General features: G+C 43.5%; 1 protein-coding gene across 3 annotated transcripts in view; it reads left to right on the top strand.

The window, feature by feature from the left end:
- Positions 1–13,145: 13,145 nt before the first annotated feature.
- Positions 13,146–20,115, top strand: part of LOC138810675 (uncharacterized) — a 43,606-nt gene continuing 36,636 nt past the window's right edge. Inside the window, exon 1 of one of the 3 annotated variants that reach the window (XM_069997870.1) lies at positions 13,146–13,875. In XM_069997870.1, coding sequence (XP_069853971.1) covers positions 13,569–13,875 — 307 coding nt within the window. In that variant the 5' untranslated portion in view covers positions 13,146–13,568. The remainder of the gene's footprint in view (positions 13,876–20,115) is intronic. The other 2 variants (XM_069997860.1, XM_069997879.1) reach the window with 2 other exon arrangements.

Here is a 20,115-nt window from a genome sequence, read left to right as displayed (position 1 = left end):
ACCAATTTTTCTCCAGTTCCTTTCCCAAGGCTTTCTTTACTACCTCCCGATCCCTTTCAGTTTATTATTTCCATTGATAACACACTCAGGTTATTACCATACCAGAGCCAAACTAGGCTGTGACCATAGAGTGGATTTCCAGTCACTATGCACTGAAGTGCCTAAGGCAAGCAAGCCAGTGATATCCTTGTCCCCAATATCCACTGTGGGAAGAGAGGGTTTCTGGATATCACCTAAAAGAATGTCCCACAAGTTCTTAGATTTAGCAGCAGTCAACCAGGAAGCAGACTCAGGTGATGGAATCAGGCAGGAGTTCCTCCAGGTGGCTGTCAGGTCATCATTCCCCAACAGCAGCAGCAGCAGCCCCCGCAGCAGCCCAGGCTCTCAGTGGCTCCAAGGGACTATCCCACCTCATGCTGGGCTGTAAATTCCTACACAGACTGGTTAAAGATACATTGCATAGGCTTGGCAGGCTTTGATCCTGCTGGTCTTTAAGATCTTTAAACAATAGCCCAGGACAATTTACCAAAATCACAACCTTTTTACTAACCAGATATTTTTGTAAATAGACACAGAAGGCTCAGTCTTGTAACCATCTCTGACAGATGCAGTCTCCACACCTTGCACACCTACAACAGTTAACACTATTTTTATGTCTTTTTTTTTATTTTATCTATTTTGCCTCATTTCTCCAAAACTGACTCTGGACCCTTGATCTTAAAATGGGGGTAGAAGAGCGAAGGTCTATCTTCTGTAACTTTTTCAAGCTGACTTCAGGGGCGTTGATCTTACCTAGCCAGGAACCTATAACCTTAGCCTATTTTACAAAGAGGCCATCAGGGTTAGATGTCATTAAGAACAATATTTTGACAACTGCACAGACCTTTTCTCCAGCTACAGCAGTGTAGCTTGTTTAGCACTCTGGTTTGCAAAAGCATCTTCCTAGATGGCTTAGGAATGTGATCTCTAATGATCCCAAACAATGCCTAAGACAGATATCAATAGAAACACACTCTCTGTATTTTTCCTGAGCAGATAAACTTCATGTAACTAGTGTCAGCTCAATTAGAGCTGCCAATTAAAGCTTTTGGCACATAAAGGGGCTGAGATTTAAGCTATTTCCCATATTTTATAACATTAGCTTTTTACTATCACAGAGGACTGGCAAGTGTCTGTCCCTTACAAGGTAGATAGTCATGGACATTAGGCATGCTTACAAACTCTTCCCATGACCTCCCGGCTCTGACCAGTTTTGAAGGGCCATGCACAAGTGACTCTAGGATCTGACATTTCTGCCATCCAAGCAGTGGTTTACTGCCTCTGGATGCTCCTCCATTGCTCCTCCATTGTGTGCATGTACACGTGTCTATAGAAGTTTTAAAAGGAAAAAACACCCCAAAATGACTTACGTTTTCTAACAAGATGATTTTTGTCAAGTTGAAGCTTTTCCCTTTAAACCCACTTGTTTTAAAATATTTTATGTGGACAGTATTCTAAAACAAAGTATTTCCCACACTCTAATTCCAACCAGTTGAAGAAAAGAATGGGCTCATTTCACCAGCAGTGTGACAGCCTGTGGTCTCATGGTGTTTGAAGACAGTGGTGTTTTCAGAACCCACTGAGGGGCTGAGGACATGCTGAGCTCCACACTTCAACCCGGGCTCCTCTGCTGGCTTCCTGAACCTCCCCATCATTTTCTACTGAGTGATTCTTCTTTTATTATATAACCTTGTTAAATATTAAAACTGTGTATCCTTTGCACCCACTTGTGGCTAAATACTGTGCCTTTAATTGTGTTCTGCTTTGAACATATGAGCTGTTTTATTCCCATGCAGTCAAATATATTGATATTTCTATTTGTGATGTAGTTTTTTCCTCAGAGAGTCACTCCACGTCCAGAGATTAAATCAGTATGAATTTAAATTTCTCCTAAAAAGGCAGAAAGTCTGGCTGACAGCCGTGGACTTCTATTTGTCCTTATTTCCTCTGCTTTCAGTGGTGACTGCATGCTGCCATCCACAGCACAGCTGTAGGCTGGGCCCCTTCCATTTCTGATGGGCAGAATCCTTGAAGGCTGATGTTCACGTTAGCTTGTTTAGAAATGAATGAAGGATGTGAAAATGGAACCAGGTAACTTGGGATGGGTGGGGAGGGGAGAGATGAGAGAGAACTATGGGTGGAAGGGGTGGCATTGACCAAGGTGCATTGTACTTATAAACTGACATCTTGAATTGAAACCCCTTAATACAACTACTTACAGATAATAGAAAGGAAACAAAAATAGAAACAAAGAGGAGACGGAGAAAAAAGAAAGAAAGAAAAAGAAGGAAAAAAAGAAGGAAAAGGAAGGCAGGAGGAAGGAGGAAGAAAGAAAGGAGGGAAGGAAGGAAGGAAGGAAGGAGGGAGGGAGGGACAGATGAGGGAGGACAAGATGGAGAGAAGACACAGTGGACCAAGGCTCTGTCAACACAGTTAAGCCACTCTTCTCCATTGGGCCTTGGCTGGCTCTGCTTTCTAATTCTCTCTTCTCTCCTGATTGCTTTCCCAAAAGATGGAACTGCAAGGGGTTGAGTTGTGGGCAGTTTGAGCAGTTACTTCAAACAAATCGCTCTAATTTTATTTCTTTTTACTTGCGGCTATAATCATAACCCTTAGAAAAGCTTAGTGAGCCCCTTGAGTTGTATCAATCTTAAGTGTTTTACTCTTTTTTTTAACCTGCTAATAGCTTGGTGTGTTTGTTGTCTTAACAAAAATGTCCAAAATGTGCTTCTGAATTTTCATTTATAGGAAGCATAGCCGCATTGTTTTGACGTATTATGAATTGGGAATATAATCCAAGGCCCCTTCAATGCCTGAAACCATGGATAGTACCCAATCTTATGTATTCTGTATTATTTCCTATATGTCCATACCCACGATCAAAGTTTAGTTTAGATTAAGGCAGAGGAAAAGACCTATCTGATAGGTATAGGCCACTCTCCCAGCAGCAGATAGCAGCTGAACCATCACCATGCTAAATGAGTTCTGTAGACTAGCTCATTTAATTCTATCCACAGCCACACACTGGAAGTATTCTTTCATACCTATTTTACAGATGAGAAAACTGAGGCAGAGACAAATAACTTACAATTCAGACCAGTACCTAATTGTGGCCCCATATAATCTACCACCAGGGCCTGGAGGAACCTTTGTAGGATGGAAAGGTAGACCAGTATTTTAGTGTATTGTGACAGTCTTATAACAGTGTTTTCATGTTGTTGCTAACCTACTAGAAAAAAAAAAAAAAGATGTATCACCATCATTTCTAAGCCTCTGAATTGCATATTAGCAGTTTTTGTGGTCTGATCACCAGCCACTTGTATATCTTCCAGTGTGAATCATCTCTATCCATCATTTTCTACTGAGTGATTCTTCTTTTATTATATAACCTTGTTAAATATTAAAACTGTGTATCCTTTGCACCCACTTGTGGCTAAATACTGTGCCTTTAATTGTGCTCTGCTTTGAACATATGAGCTGTTTTATTCCCATGCAGTCAAATATATTGATATTTCTATTTGTGATCTAGTTTTTTCCTCAGAGAGTCACTCCATGTCCAGAGATTAAATCAGTATGAATTTAAATTTCTCCTAAAAAGGCAGAAAGTCTGGCTGACAGCTGTTGACTTCTATTTGTCCAAGACTGCTTCATTATAATCAAAGTGGAAATAAACATTCTCTGGGATTTCTAGAATTTGGAAAACACAATTTATAGGCATTTCAAAGCAGCAAATGTATTTTCTTCCCTCTACCCCTAACAAAAAGGGCAAAGAGAGGAAATGCAAATACACATTGCTCATGAGAACTGCATCTGGACCTGGCTTTGAGTCCTAGAATTCTGCTTTGTTGGGTAAATTAAATTGGCTGCCAAGGAAAGAGAGTAGCACGTGGTATTCAGGCAAAGAAAAGGTTTCTTTGCAGGCTGCTTCTGGTCAAGTTGGAAGCCCAAGCAGCAGGAATAAAAAAGGGTTGAACCACAGGCAAGCTAAGGGCAGAAGAAGGTGTGGCCACACCGGCTGGGGATGTGACCTGGGGTGGGGGGAGGGGAAGGTGACTGCCTCCACCTGTGTTGGTTACCTGGGTGAAACAGCTATTGGGCGGAGTCTGAACCAAGAGGAGGGAGGAGTCTGCTCTGCCTTCCCAGGGTGGACCTTACAAGAATCTTATTGACTTCCCTGCCCAGGCTAGCTTGAACCATGATCTTCAGACCTTAGCCTTCTGAGGAGCTGGGAGTGCAGGAGTGAGCCACTGGTGCCCGGCTGCCCACCTCTGTTGGCACTGCAGCCCATTTGGGTAGGCTAAGCTAAAAGTAATTTGGAAGTTGTTCTTTTGAAGTTTAAACTCTAGGAGGAAGCACTGGAAATCAGAATATCTGTTCTCCACATTTACAGATTACAACACCAAATGTCTGTTTACAAAGCTCAGAAATAATCTGATTATCTGACCACAAACCCTTTGTATTCCACTCCTGATTCCTATTCTGTCCTTGCTGTTGGCTGACAAGAAAAAGCTTTGAGACAAACTACATTTTTCCCCACCGTCATTAGGAGTAGAATGTTCTCTCTAAAATGAACATAGCTGTGTTTTAGAGGGAAAGGGCACGGTGATACCATTCATGCTGAAGTCTAAGCCTGAAATTATTTCCGTGTTGTTTTCAGAGATTTCTTCATTTTGTCAATTAAAGTAGGAGTGATGTTGAAAGGGTTGATTTGCTGTTGCTTACAAAAGCTAGTCTTTAAGTGCTTAGAAGACAAATTATGATTAAAACCTAGACACACTAACCATGATAACAGATATGCCCATTTTTTAATAAATTTGTTTTGAATAAAACTTTCCAAACCAATTAATATTCCATTATATGTGTATGCTTTGTTCATTCAATACCATACTTTAATTTCCAGGTACCAATGAACCAGTTCTATTACCTTTAGATTAGTTAAATAAGCCTAGAGTATATTAATTTTAGACATTAAAAACCTACAGCTATTGTATGATCCAATTTTAAACCCTTGGTATTGCAAGTCATTTATCAGCAAACAGTTCATAACTTGGAAGTTACATGGTAGTTTATAATGTTTTATAGGATACTGAGTTATTATGTTTGAAAATAATAATTGTGATGGATATCAAAATGACCAAGTCAAATGAACAGTCACCCACTTCCAATGGCTTTTCACACCACATCGCTAAAAGATACTTAAACAATTATGCTACCACCAATGACAATACTTGAAAGTGCCAGACACATGTCTTTAATGCCAGCTACTCAGAAGGGAAAGAGCAGACAGATCACAAGAAGTTCTAGTGACAAGAAGTTCTTGGGCAAGAAGTTTTTGAGACATCTCTGTAATAAAGCTAGACATGATGGTGCATGCTTGTCTTCCCAGCTAAGTGAGAAGTACAAAGAAGAGGATCATGGTCCAGGTTTAGGCATAAGCTCAAGTCCATCTTGGAAAAACAACAACAGAGGGGAAAAAAAGGCTAAGGACAGGAATCCAACAAGAAGTAGAAGGCCCTGAGTTCAAATGCTCCCCATCGAAAAAAATAAAAGGAAGAAAAGAATGCATGTAAGGGTCTGGAAAGGCGGCTCAGTGGTAGAGTGCTTGCCTTGTATGCATGAGGCCCTGGGTTGGATTCTTCCGCACCACATAAGCAGAAAAAGCTGGAAGTGGTGCTGTGGCTCAAGTGGTAGAACACCTGCCTTGAGCTGAAGAGCTGAGGGACAGTGCCCAGGCTGAGAGTTCAGGCCCCATGACCTACCAAAAAGCAAAAAAACTAAACCCCCAAAAAACAAACCCCCAAAACAGCAAAGACTTGTTGAAGAAAAAGTTAAGCAGGCTCCTGCTAGGCAAGAGGGTCCCAAGAGTGAGCTTAGCCTGGGGTGCATTGTGCATGAGTGAATAAGGTTCAGTTAGGAGAGAGCTATATGACTCTTGAGATCTGCATCCTTACTCCCTCTGACCAGGTGCTCCATCCTGGATAACTCTGGGGTTCCTTCAGTCTACTGTTCACTTGCAGGTCTTCCATTACCATGGGCCATGATGTGATGCCTAGTGGCCTGCATGTGTTATGCTCACAACCATGGTGCTATGGAGTTCAAGGGCCTGCACACAGGACTTCTCAGGACCATGGTGAGGGATGTAGAACCTCAGGGGAGGGGGTTGTCCTGAGGACCCTAGATGTCCCTTTTTCTGATCTCACTGTGATTGGCTTTTAGAATACATCTCTTAATTCTGAAGCTGATAGGATTGGATAGGAGAACACCATCATATTTCATCCAGCAAATTCTGGTTTGCTGTGAGATTCATCTGCATCCCTTTCTTCCTTGATAAAACCCCAAAGCTAGAAGTTTTGCACCCCTCCCCCTGTCTCTTTTATCAGTCATGGGGCTTGAACTCTGGGCCCTTGCGCAGTACTTCAGCTCTTCAGCTCAAGGCTAGCACTCTACCACTTGAGCTATAGGGCCACTTCCAGTTTTCTGGTGGTTTATTGGAGATAAGAGTTTCACGGACTTTGCTGCCGGCTGGCTTTGCCCACGATCCTCAGATCTCAGCCTCCTGAGTAGCTAGGATTACAGGTGTGAGCCACCAGAGCCTGGCTCTGGTGAAGATTCTTGCAAGAGCAAGAACCACACACAAATGTAGAATTTTTTTCTTAGACAAAATAAATAAATAAATGAATCACTGGGAAATGAATCTTAATAAGTTTCACCACATTCCTACAAAAATTAGGTTACATCTTGACAAATACTCAATTTATAAAAACTCCAAAGATCTTAAAGACAAGCCTGTAGTGCATTATGTGGTATAGGATTGGAAAAAACAATCACTCAGGTCTCTGTGACACTAAATGCCAAAGACACATCATTGGCAGAGTTCTTTTTGAGGGCAGAAAATTTTGCCATAATTTTACCATATGCAAGATAATTTTCCAGTATGAAATCAACTGAAAAATAGTCTCAAATTTGCAACTATTTAAAAATATAATAGCCCTTCACCCTTACTTTAAAAGATGAATCTCAGCTGGAGTGTGGCTCATGTGGCACGGCACCTGCCTAGCAAGGGCAAAGTTCTGAGTTTAATCCCTACCATAGTCAAAAAAAGGTTTTGTTTACTCTAAAAACATCATGTATTCCATTTAAGTGAAAGAGAAAGTGAAGACTCAATAATGTATTTATGTGCCCATTTATTTATCTATTTATCTATTTGTGTTGGTCCTGGGGCTTGGATTCTGGGACTAGGCACTTCCTCTGAACTTCTTTTGCTCAAAGATGGCATTTGAGCCACAGTTCTATTTCTAGCCTTCTGGCAATTAATTGAAGATGATTCTCATTTACTTTTCTGTCCCGGCTGGCTTTGAAGCAGGATCCTCAGATCTCAGCCTCCCAAGTAGCAAGGATTACAACTATGACCCAACTGCACCCAACAAGAATGTATATTTTTGTGCCCAAGATAGGCTGCAATATTGGGTACCACTTAATTCAAAGACTTACTTCAAAAACCAAAAGCAAATCTCAATAAAAAGTAAAAATAATATTTTTTGCAAAGAAGAGATATACTCCAAGAAATATTTGGTTGTCAAAATCTTAGTCACAAACAGAATTATGTTACAAAAGCCAGGAATTAGGGTGATTATGACAGAAAGGAAAATCTTGATAATTTTCACCTTTCATGTAAAGATGATTTGAACAATTGGTTTTCATTCTGGATCTTGATAGAAGATGATTCTGCTGTTTTACTTTTAAAACATAAAGGTAGCAAACAAGTAACAAAATCAAAACACAGCATGCAACCCTTAGGTTTGTGGTATCATTCTACTTTTGTTTTTCAAAATGCCTCTAAAAGATTTATATTGAACATATAGGATGTTACCTATATGGGATGTTTTTTGTTTATTTTTAATGTTTAGTGTTTTCTACAGTAAGCATATATTTATTCATTTAAAACATAAAATAAAATTTAATTCAACACATACACAAATTAAAAAAAAAAGATGTAAGCCAATTCCCAAGGAGCCACAGTTATTTACCCTGTGAAACTCACTATGAGAAACCTTTCTTATTACATGCAGACTGAATTAAACATGCACCAGAATATAAGTTTTAAGTCAAACATTTAGTTAGAGCTTTGTGGGGAGAAATAAGAACTAAGGGCAAGAGACAGTATATAAATTTAAATCATAACCATGCCCATTTTGCTAATGATTTGGTAGCAAAAGACATGTCTATGTTAGATAACCTTTACCAGTAATTTAGATAATCTTGCTAATAGCTGAGAACACATCACTCACTTATTATTTTTTTAATTTTTAATTAATGAACTAATTAATTAATTAATGTATTTATTTTTGTCGGTTTTGGTGCCTGAACTCTGGGCCTGGGTGCTATTCCTCAGCTCATCAGCTCACTAGCACACTACTACTTGAGCCACAGTGCCACTTCTGGATTTTTCTGTTTATGTAGTACTAAGGAATCACAACCAGAGCCTCATGGATAAAAGACAAGCACTCTACCCTGAGCCACCGGGAGGAGTACTGAAGAACTATAGTTAACACCCTCCTCTAAATCTGGAATATTTAAGACTAAGTGTTCTCAATACAGTCTCTGACTCTATGCTCAAGATGTTCAAAAAGGAAGTATCTAAGTGAAAGTTATCTATTCCTGTGTACCGGATTTATGAAGATGTGCCTATTGGAATAGCCTGTGGGAGTGGCTTAAAACAAAACAAAACAAAAAAAGTACCAGTGGGTTCCTTGAACATTTTACTAACCTTTGAGCAATCCATTGCAGCAGCCTTGAAGGCACATTCTAATAAGAAAAGCTGAAATCCATCCTTTGCCTAAGAGATCACTCAATGTGCACTCAATGGGAAAAGAGAAAGAAGTTGGGAGATGAGGCCTGTCCAGAACTGTTGCCTCCTCAAGGCAAATACCATTCAGCTGTGTACAGTAGCTGTTCTATTCTGAGAGCAAAGGGAGACAACTCAGTCATGCAGAATGTTTAAGATAGGCAGGCAGACAGGCAAGCCACCATCCATACAAATAGTCATTTTTTCTGGTAAATGATTTGGGCTTTTTATGAATCACATAGCATTGCACAAGAAGTATCTCAAGGTCTGGATGAATTTGTGGTTTTCTTGGGGGAGATGGTTGCATTGGCTTATTTGCCAAGTGCCACTAGGATGACAGACACTCAAACAGGAAGTGAGGAGACTGAAAGGAAAGATGATATGTCTAGAAAGGCTCATGGCCAAAGTGTTATAGACAATGTTTTCAATTTTCAAAGAAAATATGTGCCCATTATTTCAGTTACAAAGGAAAGAAGTAAAACAAACACAATTCATATACAGAGCTTTGATGCTCTTGAGTATATATTTTTTCACTTGGCAAGTAATATCCAGACAGACTTCTGTTCAGAGCTGTTTAACATTTCATTATATGGGTGCACTGAGAATGATGATATCAGTGTGGGAGACCAATGTAGCCAAAGTATGGAATCATACTGAAAAACCAAAGAGTTAAAGCCATAAGGGACAGGCTGGCCTAGGACTGGAAGGGAATGAGTGTTAGCCAGTGCTTGGAAGGATTTGTAGATAGTGGATAACTTGTAAGGTTTTAGAAATTAATAAAAATAACTGACAGGAAATATTGGCCTAAAAATGTGCAACGGGCATTTAGAAAGAGAGACAGATGTGAATAGGAAGTTCACTTATGAATTTATTGCTATTATATTTCCAGAAGACAATTATATTTACCAACATATTCAACACATCCATGTTTTGATTCAACAATTGGTCTGAAGGGCTTTTGTGTTGTTGTTGTTTTTGCCAGTCATGGGGCTTGAACTCAGGCATTGGGCACTGTCTCTGAACTTTGTTTACTCAAGCTAACACTCTAGCACTTGAGCCAAAGTGCCACTTCCAGTCTTTTCTGTTTATGAGGAGGTGAGGAATTGAACCCCTGGCTTCATGCATGCTAGGCAAGCACTCTACCACTTAGCTACCTTCCCAGCCCTAAAGGTTTTCTTTGTTTTGTTTTGGTTTTGTTGGCTGTGGGGCTTCAGCTCTGGGCCAGGGTGGTGTTGCTGAGCTGTCCTGGCCAAGGCTAGCACTGTATCACTTGAGCCACAGCACCACTTCCGGTTTTCTGGTGGTTAATTGGAGATAAGAGTCTCACAGACTGTCTTGCCCAGGCTGGCTTTGAACTGTGATCCTCAGATCTCAGCCTCCTGAGTAGCTAGGATTACAAGGGTGAACCACCAGAGCTCAGCACTGAAGGCTTTTGGTTTTTTAAAATAACATTTTAATGTTTTGGTTCTGGATATTGAACCTGGAGCCTCTCATGCTGCACAAGTTCTCTATCACTGAGCTCAAACCCAAATGAATTTTAGGATATTTTTGGAAATAATGAGATAAAATAGAGAATATGTAAATAATAGAAAAATGGTTAAGCTGTTTATGCAAAGATGTTCATTGGATTATTATTGATAATAAAGAAGAATTTTTTTTTACTAATTCATGATATGAAATCCTGTGAAGTAGTTAATTCAGATGAAACTTCATTTATTAACACTGACATGGCTTCATATATGTCACTGAAAGCAGAGGCCAAGAAGTAGTATAATCAGAGTATAATCTTTCGCCTTTACATTCATCCATACCTAACATCTCTGTCAGCTTTTTGTGGCTGTGATAACCTACCTGAAATGAGTGAGGAAAAGGTTTATTTTGACTCATGTGTGCAGAGGCTTCTGTCCATGTGCTTGGCTTTTACTGTTTCAGGGATTGTAGAATGGTTTGTAGAATAGAGGAACAAAGCTGTTCATCTCATGGCAGCTGAGGACAAGAGGATTGAGAGAGAGATACACAGACAGAGAGAGACAGAGACAGAGACAGAGAGACAGACAGAGGGCAGACAGAGAGATATAGGAAGACAGAGACAGAGAGAGGCACACACACAGATGGCTTGGGGTTCCTCAGGGCTCGCCCCCAATTACCTAACTTCCTTCCACGAGGCCACACCTCCCAGAGGCTCTCAATAGTAACACAGACTGCTGACCAAGCCTTCAGAACACCGGCCTTTGAGGGATGCACCACATCCAAACACCCTATCCCATCCCTGTGATTCTTACAAAACTGTTACCACAGTGGTGGTTTGCTTTACTCAAAAAGTAAGGTGGCTGGGCACCCATGGATCACACCTGTAATCCTAGCTACTCAGGAAGCCAAGATGTGTGGTTGGAAGCCAGTCTGGGCAGCACAGTCAGTAAGACTCTTATCTCCAATAGACCACCTGAAAAACCCTCTGAAAGTGGAGCTGTGACTCAAGTGGTAGAATGCTAGTCTTGAGCACAAAACCTGAGGGACAGTGCCCAGGCCATACATACACAAATAAGATGACCAGCCTTACTCAACGGATGTTTTAGTAAATAAATACATGTAATTCCCTTGTTTCCTTGCCATATGGAATGTACTAAAATACATCAGGGGTCTTGTCTTGTTGAAGCACAGTCCCTGCTCCTAAATGACACTAAGTATGTACCTACTAATATCAAATTAGTTCATGTTCAGTAATCTGTGTGTCTATAATATACAGGCACTTGCCAATTCTGCTTTCTTCTATGACAGGAAAGATTTTTCCCCAGGTCCAGTTTAGTCATGTGACAGTCTCTGGCTGGAAGACTCTGCAGTCTCCATGAGACTGGGTCCATTTCTGTATGACGCTATTGCAGCATGAAAGTCACTGGCTTGGAACTGAGAAATCTGACTTCACTTTCCTTCTGCCACTTGATAACACCGTCAGTTGGGCAAGCCACTTAACCTCTTCGGCTATTTCATTTATAAAACGGGTATAATGGAAGATCTTTCCTCGGGTTGCTGTGGAATTGGACTTCAATAAAAGAAACCTTTTCTTTACTTCATTCTTACATCTTCAGATGTAAAGTTTCAGACAGGAATGTTAGTGTCTGCAGTGTTTCATTATTATTTACCTTATTAAAAAGCAACATAGCCACAACACACTGCCTGCCTGGATGCTGAATTCCTTTTCCTTTATAATTAGTCTCTTTGAAATAAACTACAGAAATATCTTTCCCAAATATTACAAAACTTTCCTATTTTCCATAAATGAATATGCAAATGATTATTTAAGATAATGTAACTTTGCCATTAATCTACCTCTTTCTTCTTTTCAAATCCATAGTGTAGTAAAAGAAGGCCTCTCTTCTTTGTGTGTGTGTGTGAGGGGGTGTTTGTGTGTGTGTGTGTACAAAACCCTTTGCTCATGGATATAATATGCTATTTAAGTATTCTGCCTTCAGGCAGAAAACAAACAACCTAGTGATTTTTCCTTACTCTTGACTTTGCTCACTCATGCCCGAAATTCTAGACTCATTCGAGAACAGATTCTCAGGCTTAGAAGAAGTTACTACAGGACACCAGGCCTTTGGAAAGCAGCCCAAGGTGGCTACAAATCAAACAGGTTACATGTTCTTTTTTTCGACAATGTCACTTCTTTTAGACAATGTCACTATTTCTTTCACTTTCCTTCAGTTTCTTCCCCAGTCCCTTCCTGTGAGTTATTTCTCTACTTTTTACAAAAGACATATTGACTAAGGAGTACTGAGATCTTTACTGGGTATTCCTACAATACATTAATAGCCATTATAAATGCATTTTCCCATTGGCTCCATCTGTTGGGCAATTAAAATAAGCTCAGCACTGTCTGAGAGAAGCATTCGGATCCTAACATCTCTCATCTTAGAACTTAGAAGAAAAGACAAAGCCTAAAAAGATGTCCAATGTCACTTGGCTACAAGTGCAGGTGGGATTTCCACCGTGTCCCCCCCAATACCTGGGCCTTGAAATATTCTGCATCATTTCTCTGATAAGAATGGATGGTCAGTCTATTTGTTAACATTTATTGTAAAGTTGGAAGGATTCTTAGGTTTTGTATTTGTTTTAAAAGCTATTCTATTACGATTTTTAGACTCTATTACTACTTTCAAGTAGTTATGCAAAAGAGTTTCAATTTAGCATATTGTAACACCCAAATCTGAGACCCCCCAAAGACACAGAGTAGTTAAGTCCATTGCAAAAGCAAAGAGCCTTTTATTAGCAAGCTTGAGCCCAGACCAACGCCAGCATGGATACAGCGAAGGGCGAGGACCCCGAGCTCAGTTCACACAGGATTTTTTATAATGGGGTACAAACAAGTAAAGGGGGTTTCCAGTTTGACAAATACAGGATTGGTTGACATTTACAAAACAAATAATGCTCTCTTCCCATTGGTGGCTCCTGGTCTGCCTGACCCCAAAGTTAACTATTGGGAACATCTGGTCCTTTCCCAACTTTCCAGCTGCCCTCTGATTGGCTAGTTCCAGCGGTGTTTATCTGGCAGGAGGGCAGGCAGGTGGACATGCTGGTGGTTCCAGTGACTGAGCACACGCAGGACAACCGGCTCTGTGTTGTTTCTGCCCTGCCGAAGGGGAGGAGCTGAGTGAAGCCCCGCAGTCGTCTACGAGTGCGAGGCTGAATGGAAGCCTGTGCAGAGCTGCAGGCGCTGCTGGCGGCCCCGGCGGCCCCGGGGGCTGAGGTGGCCGGTGGCCGGCCTTCTCCCTGCGCCCTCGGTGCGTGCGCGCAGTCTGGGCGCGGGCTGTGGCCGTTCCCTCTGTGTGAGGTGGGGACGTGGGGAAGTCGGGCCCCGGCCTCGGCGCGGTGGGCGGCGGGCGGGGGCGCGAGCGCCGGCCGGGCGGGCGGGGCCGGCGGTTGGCGGGAGTTCCCGGCGGAGCGCGCGGTGCTCTGCGCGGGTGCAGACGCAGGCTGCGGCCGAGGAAGAGGAGGTGAGAGCCGCGGCGCCGCCCGACCCGCAGAGTGAGTGGGAGCAGAGCGGCAGGACCGGCGGGGAGCAGCGATCCGCCGGCCTCCCGGTGCGCTGAGCCCCGAGTTCGCAATTCACTGCACGTGGGGTCGTTAGGGCTCAGGATGCCGGGAACCCCGCCTCCGCCTCCGCAGCCGCCGCCGCTGTCCGGAGACCCCGAGGCGCCGCGCGGGGTCGCTGACCTCGGGTCGGCGGGGAGGGGAGAAGGCTGCCGGGGCCGACGAGGAGGGGCCGGGGCCGGGGTTCGGCGTGGAGGGCTCCGGGGTGCGAGGGGCGGGGACCGGCGTGGGCCGGTCGGGATTGCGGGCTGGAGGCTCCAGGGGGAATGGAGGGACTGGAGCGGGGCAGGGTCTGGGGAGCGGCAGAGGGGGCCTGGTCCGGGGTGGGCGTGGACCCGGTGGGCGCACCCTGCAGGACGAGGCCGCCGCGCTAGCGTTCCCGGAGCTGGAGCAGAAGCGCGGCCTGGTGACCCTGGGGCGGCTTCGAGAGCTTCGAGGGACTCAGGTCCCAGGCCGAGCCCCTGGCAGGAGCGCGCTAGGAGGCGGGTGCACAAGGCTGGCTGACCACACAGGGGGCTCTGTCTCCAGGGCCTCCCCTCCCACTGATCCTGTCGCCCATGGAAGTTGGTCAGGAGGGTCAGGGGCCTTTGGTTTCAGGAGCAGCCCTGGCTTATTGCCAAAGGGCCTTCCTGCAGCAGGGCAGGTCCCCGCAGGGCCAGCCCAGGGCCCTGGACAGCTCCCCAGGCCTCAGCCTGCGCAGGCCTCCCACCTCTGCTGGGGACGCTTGGATCTCACTGTCAGGGGTAGGATGTCCCAGAACCCTAGAGAGGGGGTTGTGGCCCAGAGGCAAAGGCTCCTGCCTGTGACTTGAGGTTAGGGACAGTGGGAAAATTTGAGCATTGAAAGAAGATAGCTAGAAAACAAGAGTAACTGAGTCTGCAATCTCTGGGAGCAATTTAGGGACCTGAGGGCCTGGTCCAGTTCTCTGCACCTGGAGATTGCAAAGGCTGCCAGAAGCTATTGAGGCCTTCTCTGCTCCAGGTTTGCATGGTTCCAAGGTTGTTTCAAGGATTTTTGTCCCATCATTTGTAGAACCGGGGAGCCTGCTAAGTTAGCAGGTGAGATCTTCAGCAGACATACAACACACTTAATTTTAACCCTCAGTAACCTCTGTCCTATGTATTGAAGTGTAGATTGAACAGATCGTGTGGCCTGCTGCTTTTCCCATTACACATGTCCTCAGTTTCTGGTGTGTTTGTTGTTAATTAGGTGAACTGGTAGTCTGTGAAAGAATAAGGATGAGGACTCCAGGTGGGGCTGGGGCTGGGGCTGGACTTGTGGGGAAAGGTAGGAACCAGACTCTTGGGTGGTGTCAGCCAGGGGTAGGCTCAGGCAGCAGTCTGGGGAAACTCAGGACCTGCTACTGGCTGCAGTGCTGGATGGCATGTGTCTAGTACAGCCATGCTGAGCACATCCCATTTTTCTTGTTCACTGAGTTCTCAGCCCAGGGCCTTTGCACATTCTGTATTTACACGTGAGTTGCTTTCTCTTATTTCCATTACTTTAGTCTGCTGAATTGTGGGTTTGCAAAGTTTCTCTGACCATTCCATCTAAAACAGCTACTAGAAGTCAGGTGTCTGTGGCTCATGCCTCCAATCCTAGCTACTTGAGAGGCCAAAATCCGAGGATCTCAGTTCAAAAGTATCCTGAGGAAGAAAGTCCTTGAGGTTCTTACCTCCAATTAGCCAGAAAAAAGCTGAAGTGGAAGTGTGTCTCATATGGTAGAACAGCAGCCTGGAGTAGCCTGAAGCTCAGCAACCACATTTGAGTGTCCCCAACCACCAAGCAGATGGCTTGTCTTAGCAGACATCCTGTTGAAATTGGAAAAGGTTGGGAATTGTTGAACCTGGCTGCCTTTTTTTTTTTTTTTTTTTTTTGTAAAAATACCATATAGAGGGGTTAGAATTACATGGGCAAGGTAATGAGTACATTTCTTATCAAGCATTGTAGCCTCCTCCTTTGTTTCCCCTTTCCATCCCTTCCCATCCTCCCTGCCCCCCCCCCAATCCTCCTCCTCCCCTACCAAAATTGTAAAGTTCATTTTCGACATGACGACTTGTACATCTCATTGTTGCAATGGGTCCACCTTGCAGAGCAGAAGGTGCTTGGGACAGCTGGGCACATTCAGTTTGGCTTCTGTCTACTAGGCTAGGGCTTGCAAGCTTAAGGAGTATGTGACGTGATAATACTAATTTGGTTGGTTCAGACTAGCATTGACTAACACATGTAGTAGGCCCAGCATAGGTATGCATGTCTCTAATTGTAACTATTCAGGAGAGATCTGAGATCTGAGGACAAAGGTTTGAGGCCAGCACAAGCAGGAGAATCCAAGAGAACCTTATCTCCAATTAAACATCAAAAAGCCTAAAGTGGAGGTGTGGCTCTCAAGGGTTAGAGCACCAACACAAGGGACAGGGCCTGGGGCTAATTAAAGCCCCAGTACTGGCACAATAAACAGAAAACCAAATGATAAAACCTGCAGTGGAGGTGAGCAGAGGAGAAATTGTTTCACAAAATATACACTGAGGTTTTTTAAAAAAAGTATTATTACCGGAAAGGTGATGTACAGAGGGGTCACAGTTACATAAGTCAGGTAACGAGTGCATTCCTTTTTGGACAATGTCATCCCTTCTCTTGCGTTCTCCCCACTTTTCCCTCTAGTCCCCACCCAATAAGTTGTAGAGTCCATTTTCAACATTGCCTATTGAATACTCCTGCTGTGTTTGTTCACTCTTTGTCCCTCCATTTTGGTGTTCCACCTTACCCTCCCAAAGACAGATAAATGAACAAGACAAGAGGAAAGGAAAATGAAAACAGCAACAAAGGAAAAAAAGATCATTTTTCCTGGAGTTCATTTTGATAAATATTATTTTATATGACCAGATGTACATAGTTGTTGAGCCTCTGTGACCCTCTCCTAAGAATATCCTCCTGGTGTTACTCTGTGCATTCACTCCATCTTATTGACCAATGTATGGCTTGATATGTGGTGTGAGTGTGTGTGTGTGTGTGTGTGTGTGTGTGTGTGTGTGTGTGTGTGTGTGTGTGTGTTTAATACCATGCTGGGATTTAAACTCAGAGCCTTGTGATATTGCTTGGAATTTGTCTGCTAATGCTGGCTCCAGACCTCGATTCTCAGCTCTCAGCCTCTTTAGCAGCTAGAATTTTAGGTAAGAGCAGCAATGTGTCTTTTCTTTTCTTTACTTTTTTGGCCAGTCTTCGGGCTTGACCTCAGGGCCTGCCCACTGTTACTGAGCTTCTTTTGTTGAAGGCAATTAATCTACCACTTGAGCCACAGCACCACTTCTGGCTCTTTCTGTTTATGTGTTAGTGAGGAATCAAACCCAGGGCTTCATGCATGCTTAGGAATCACTGTACCACAAAGCCTTATTCTAGGCCCCTGCTTTTTTAACTCTTTTTAAAAAAATAATCCAGGAACTTCTAGGAATTTATACTTTTTTTAAATCAACTTTGTAGTGACTCTGTGAGAATATTGACATAAGAAAGACATAGCTGTGTTCTGTAGACCACGTCCTGTTGGTTTAATCTGTAAAAGTCACTATTTCTAAAGGTTGAAGCAGCAGCAGTAACTGTCAGTCATTGGCTTAACTTTAAAAAATGCCTCTTTTGAGGCAAGTTTTTTCTTCTACACTGGAGTTTGAAGTCAGCACTTTGTGTTGCAAGGCAGGCATGCTACCATGTGACCCAGGCCCTTATTTCTTTATTTTCTGTAGTTATTTTTTGAGATAGCATCTCACTTTCATCCCTGTTGGCATGGACTGCTGGTCCTAGGCTGGCAGGTGCACATTGCTGCTCCCTGCTGAATTTTCTGTTGAGGTGGGATCTCAACAACTTTTTGGCTTGGGGCTGACCTGAACCCTTGATCATCCCGATTTTTCTGTCTGCTTATGGAACACAGCAGTGTGCTAGGCCCAAACATCACCCTCCTGGAGGCATCAGAGATCCAAGGACATGCTTTTCACTGTGGTGATACAGAATTACTTAGTTACTGCACTTAGAAGTATATCTGTGTGCTAGTTTAGAACTTTGGAAGTCTTTGGAAATTTACTCTGCCATGCCTTTCGTTTCCTATTTTATGCTGAGCAGTCACTATCTCTATGATTTTAATTAGATTTGCAGAGACCCTATCAAATCTCTCTTGCTAGTAGCCACAGTGCTGCAATATATGATTCAGTTAGGCATTTCAGCCAGTCAGAACTTGAGACCCTTTATGTAGAGAAGCAAGCTAAGGGTTTCTAACTTCAGCACTGTCCAAAACAAGGATGTGAAAGTTCCAGTGTGGCCTCTGGACATTACCTGACCCCAGCCTTCCGGTATATCAGCATTGTGTTTGGGGAGGAAGCAAAGCTCAGGTGCAGCATGCACAGAGGTTGTTCTGCTCAGTCAGTTCTGAGCATAATTTAGGCTGAGCATAATTTAGCCAGCATGACCCACCTATCATAACCACAACTGAAGCCTACCAGGGTTCAGTTCTCATGATCTACAATTTAATTAACGGCCTGTGTCTTTGCAGTATATCTTCTGATGTTTTGCAAGAGTCAGTGCATGGATAATTTGAGCAGAGTTTTGTCACTGTCCTCAAGCTGTGGGAGGGAAGGCGGGTGACAGGTGAGTGGAGTAGGAGGAGATAGAAGTTCATGTGGGCACAGGAACTCTAGCTCACCAAATGGAATTAACCTCAGGCACAACCTGGCATAGTGGTGAGCGGAGGAATGAATCACATGTATAATAGAAGGAGATGCTGCTCAAGGTTTGTGAGGCCCCCTTTCTTCTCTTCATTCCCCTAACACTGGCCTCCAGAAATGGAGCGAGGTTAGTATTGGAACCACAATTTTAAGAATTGAGGCTACAGTTGGGGCTATTTTAGTTCTAAGAGTTAATAATGTAGCAACAAAACTTTTCCTCAGTTGAAAATGCTGGAAACTTGGTACTTGATGTGCTCCCGGGAGAACTGTATTTCTGCACAAAGAGCAGTATTTGGCAGGATGGTGGGTCCGTAAGCACAGCACATGGGTTGGAGACCCAGTGTGGACTTGATTCTTCCTCTGGGAAGGAACCCTTTACCCTCATGCAATTTGGAAGCCACAGGAGAGTCTGTACATAATGTCCTTATACCTATGGCTTGGAGGGGTGAAATGTCCCAGGGGTATTTGGAGAGCAGATCTGAGCCTAAAGCCAATTCTTTTGATTCTTTTTTCTGCTACCCTTTTTCTTCCTCTACATCCTTGATGTCTGCATGCACTGGTTGATTGCTGGTCTTGTTGGTTTTCCAGGACTTGCCAGCATCAGAGACTAGGATGCTTGAGTCAGACTTTTCCTGCATTAGTTTCTGGGGAGGATCATCATCATGCATGCTGATACAAATGCTCACCTGTGGTTGATAGCATCTGTAACCCCAGCTACTCAAAGGCTGCAGCTGGAGGATTATGAGGATGAAATTGGTCTGGTTCAGCTGAGGGAGTTGCTCAAGTTGCATGCCACCTTGGCTTCAGTCCCCAGAATCATAAAAAAACCCCAAAACCTCAAACAACAGAAATGAACGCTGTTGTTTGTGAGGGATGTGCCCTGGGTTGCCATGGAAACTAAGGCTACCTGCTGCCACTGAGGCAGACCTCTGCAGAGCTGATTCCTCTTTGGATGTGCCATTCTTCAGATGATCTTGGTTTTCACTTTCCTCTGGGGACAGTGTGCCCATCAACCTAGCCCAGGATAGATGTACTCTGGCATGTGAGCCAGAGTGCAATTTAATTAATCAAAAGGAGAAATATTTGCCATGAAGAACGAATGTGCGTTTTTTTTCTTCTTCTTCTTCTTTTCTGTGTGTGTGCCAGTACTGGGGCTTGAACTCAGGGCTAAGTTCTCTCTTAGCTTTTTCACTGGTACTCCACCAGTTGAATCACACCTCCACTTTGGGCTTTTTGGTGGTTAATTGCAGATAAAGAGTCTGATGCAATTATCCTGCCCATGTAATTGTAGCCCCTCTGTACAGTATGTTCTCAAATAAAATAAAATAATATTAAAAAAAAAAGAGTCTGATGCACTTTCCTGTCCAGGCTGGCTTGGAACAGGGATCCTCAGATCTATTTCCTGAGTAGTTAGGATTACAGGCCACAAGTCATGCT

This window comes from Dipodomys merriami, unplaced genomic scaffold (assembly GCF_024711535.1).
Source record: "Dipodomys merriami isolate MVZ:Mamm:240054 unplaced genomic scaffold, mDipMer1.0.p SCAF_104, whole genome shotgun sequence".
In the NCBI taxonomy this organism is placed as follows: domain Eukaryota; kingdom Metazoa; phylum Chordata; class Mammalia; order Rodentia; family Heteromyidae; genus Dipodomys; species Dipodomys merriami.
Note: the sequence above shows the minus strand (reverse complement) of the source record. Positions and strands in the feature narration are given on the sequence as shown.